The following is a 3,673-nucleotide window of genomic DNA, read 5'->3' as shown; positions in this document are numbered from 1 at the left end:
CTTTCACCAGTTAGACTGCACGTCTAACTTACACCAGTTAGACTGCACGTCTAACTTTCACCAGTTAGACTGCACGTCTAACTTTCACCAGTTAGACTGCACGTCTAACTTTCACATTCTATTAGACTCAACATCTAATTACGGTTCCACTTCAGACTAGTCTGAAGGAGTTAAACTGCATGTCTAACTTTCTCTTTCCATTAGACTCCATGTCTAATTCAACTAGTTAAACTGCACGTCTAACTCCGTGTGTTAGACTGTATGTCTAATTCAACTAGTTAGACTACACGTCTAACTCCGTGTGTTACACTGCATGTCTAACTCAACTAGTTAGACTGCACGTCTAACTCCGCTAGTTAGACTACACGTCTAACACCGCTAGTTGGACTGCACGTCTAACTCCGCTAGTTAGACTGCACGTCTAACTCCGCTAGTTAGACTCCACGTCTAACTCCGCTAGTTAGACTGCACGTCTAACTCCGTGCATAGATTATCCATTCATCATCAAAATTCCAATAGTCAAACTATTTCAACACTTAGTCAAAATAATTTGACCCAACAATTTCCCCCTTTTTGATGATGAGATTGAAATCCTGCATAGATAACAAGTTAACGTATCCATCATATAAATATAAACAAACCCCTATTTACATAGTAACATACCATATGAATTAAATCCATTAACACAAAATACCAGTGTCAGATTAATCATATAATCAGGATTGTTCTCAATAGAAACATACAAAACATTTCCCAAAAATAACAAAAAATAAGTTCAAAATAGAACAAAATAACATCAAAGGATCTTTTCTTCCTCTTCTTCTTCTTAAACATCATCTGGAAAGGAGAATATTCAACCTAAGGAATCTCTAAGACTGCGGTTAGAGGGGGGTTGGATACATCTCTTTTCCTTTTCTTCGATTTTATCCTCTTTACCCTGAAAATATAATCAACAACCTTTTGGTTATTCAGAGTTTTGGAAGTTAGATGATACTAGTTACGAGGATCATCAAGAAGGAAGCAAAGGAAAGCACCAAGAGGACCGTCAAAACAAAAGATCGTTTTCCGGGCACAAATCATTCTAACAAGGTTTCCGAAGAGAAAGCTTGTCTAGTTGATGGGTACACCCATTGTGATAGCCACCATTATCTCAAAAACCTTCGTACAAAACTTGCTTTGATTCTAACTCTCTCTTGATTAACACACATTAAATCAGGAAAGTAGTTAACGGTTTGAAAGTTCAAGAGCTTGATTTCTCAATAATTCCAGAGATTCTTCTTAGAATGCGAGCGAGAGATCCAGAGATTGTCCGTTGTCCTTTAGATTCTTTAAATAAGGAGTGGGTACTAACGGTCAAATCTTCATAATGACACGTGGAGAGATTCCATTGGAACGCCTCCATAGTACACAGCGGACTATTAATACAAGGATCGTGGTCGTACACAACAAGTAGTGCGCCAAATATTCTTCAGAAATGTACCTGCAAAACAAGTAGTGTGAAGGATATTCGCTTACATGGAATTAGTTGATTGGTTGCAGCTGGCTATCGTACTGATCTTCATTAGAAAGTGAAGCAGCAGTAGCGTACAGCTAGAACACGTGGGTAGGCAGGTGCTAGCTTCAAGCAACTGCTTAAGCATGGCATTAGACGTATTTCAATTAGACGACATCATCTAATGAAATCAGACGTCCCCGTCTAATAACAGGATCCATTAGACCACCTGGTCTAATGAGATTAGACCTCACGTCTAATTACAATAATTTCAGACTAATCTGAAGGAGTTAGACTGCATGTCTAACTTTCACCAATTAGACTGTACATCTAACTTTCACCAGTTAGACTGCACATCTAACTTTCACATTCCATTAGACTCCACGTCTAATTACGGTTCAACTTCAGACTAGTCTGAAGGATTTAGACTGCGCGTCTAACTTTCTCTTTCCATTAGACTCCACGTCTAATTCAACTGGTTAGACTACATGTCTAACTTCGTGTGTTAGTTAGAATGCACGTATAACTCAACCAGTTAGACTGCACGTCTAACACCGCTAGTTAGACTGCCAGTCTAACTCAACTAGTTAGACTGCACGTCTAACAACGCTAGTTAGACTTCACGTTTAACTCAACTAGTTAGACTGCACGTTTAACACCACTAGTTAGACTGCACGTCTAACTTCGTGCATCAAAAGCCAAATCGGTCTAATGGACCTCATTAGGACCAAGTCTAATATAATCTGATTTCGATACACCTGTATTAAAAATAATTAGACGCATAGATTATCCATTCATCATTTCATCATCAAAATTCTAATAGTCAAACTATTTCAACAATTAGTCAAAATAATTTGACCCAACAATTTCCCCATTTTTTATGATGAGATTGAAACTTTGTATAAGTAACAAATTAAGCATTCATCATATAAAATTAAGAGTAGAAATTGTTCATCCAACTTACACAACTTCTTTCCAAAAACCAATATTCAAAAATATAGTTAAAGAAACATAGTTTAAAAGTTTACAAAGTAGAAGAGAGGAGATTATTGTTCTTCCCTTTTCTTTTGAGGATCGATTGGATAGGTGAATCCTCCACCGCTCATCCCTTCACCAGTTAGCAAGTTTTAGAACGGAGGAAGAGCACGTCCACCCCGACCGCTTCCACCAGATCTCCGACCACGATCACCACCACTGGTACGACCTCCGCGATCACTACCAGATCGCCTACCACGATCTCTACCACTACTTCGGCCTCCGCCTCTTTTGGTTGGCCTTGGATTTTCATCACCGATTGATAATCGTTTGGATCTGGTGTCGGTTGATACACCGTCACTTCTTCTACTAGGCTCACCTTGAGTAATATGAGTCTCTTTTTTCTCAGCACCAGGTTTTGCATTCTCTTGAGCTAAAAATTTCCTTGCAGTGGAGTCGGCATACTCCAGTCTTTTAGCATCTGTTCTTCTCATGCTGCCTTGAATTTCAACCAGCTGATTCTGAAATAATTCCATTGTTTCCATAATCTCTTGTTGATTATCAAGATTAATTTGCCTTTCAAGGCTCATCATTTTCGATTGACGACTGAATAGCTTCTTTTCAAATTTGGAGAAATTTGAATTTGAGACATGAGTCTCATACGTATTCTTCTTCTGTGTCTTATTCAATTCGTTAAGGATTTTGACATGTTCAGCAAAGTCTTTTTTGTCCTCTTTCTGGGTCTTCAAGATCTTTATCATATTCGATCCCAGAGTTGCCATATTCTTCCGAAGAGAGGTAAGTAGAGATGTCATCGACTTTAGAAGCTTGGAACCGTTAGTGGAAGATCCTTCATTGGATGAATTATCTTGTGATTCTGCTGCCATGCTCTGAATTGGGTTAAATTGAGTGTGAATCTGCAGGGATTGCTCGGGTTCATCATTCTTAGACTCATTTCAAGATTTATTTCGCTTTTCTTCTTCCAACTCTTCTTCTTCCCTTTGAAATCTTTCATACAAATTTCCCGTACTGTGAAGAGGATTGAGAATATTTTCATAAAGATTACCAGCATTAATCTCAGGAAATGGTAGAGGCTTGACAATTCTAGCATTTTGATCATGCTCCCCCTTAGATGAGGAACTTTCTTCAACATTTTGGTCTTTTGAGGGTTCCCCCTCGGATTTGATAACCTCAGGCTGACTAACT

General features: G+C 38.6%; 1 protein-coding gene across 1 annotated transcript; it reads right to left on the bottom strand.

Annotated features, from left to right (window-relative positions):
• Positions 1-2,619: 2,619 nt before the first annotated feature.
• LOC124909628 (polyribonucleotide nucleotidyltransferase-like) lies at positions 2,620-3,354 on the bottom strand. The gene is made up of 2 exons (XM_047450291.1): positions 3,118-3,354; positions 2,620-2,988 (listed from the first exon to the last, which is right to left on the bottom strand). The coding sequence occupies exons 1-2, from the start codon at positions 3,352-3,354 to the stop codon at positions 2,620-2,622; spliced, it is 606 nt and encodes a 201-aa protein (XP_047306247.1).
• Between the last annotated feature and the right edge of the window lie 319 nt (positions 3,355-3,673).

The sequence above is a fragment of the Impatiens glandulifera genome, chromosome 7, assembly GCF_907164915.1.
Source record: "Impatiens glandulifera chromosome 7, dImpGla2.1, whole genome shotgun sequence".
NCBI lineage: Eukaryota > Viridiplantae > Streptophyta > Magnoliopsida > Ericales > Balsaminaceae > Impatiens > Impatiens glandulifera.
Note: the sequence above shows the minus strand (reverse complement) of the source record. Positions and strands in the feature narration are given on the sequence as shown.

Excerpts from the sequence above, each read along its gene's own strand:
- LOC124909628 (XM_047450291.1), bottom strand. The coding sequence starts at position 3,354 with ATGGCAGCAGAATCACAAGATAATTCATCCAATGAAGGATCTTCCACT. Across the intron at positions 2,989-3,117 it reads AGAATACGTATGAGACTCAT|AATCAGCTGGTTGAAATTCA; the intron begins GTCTCAAATTCA and ends GAATTATTTCAG.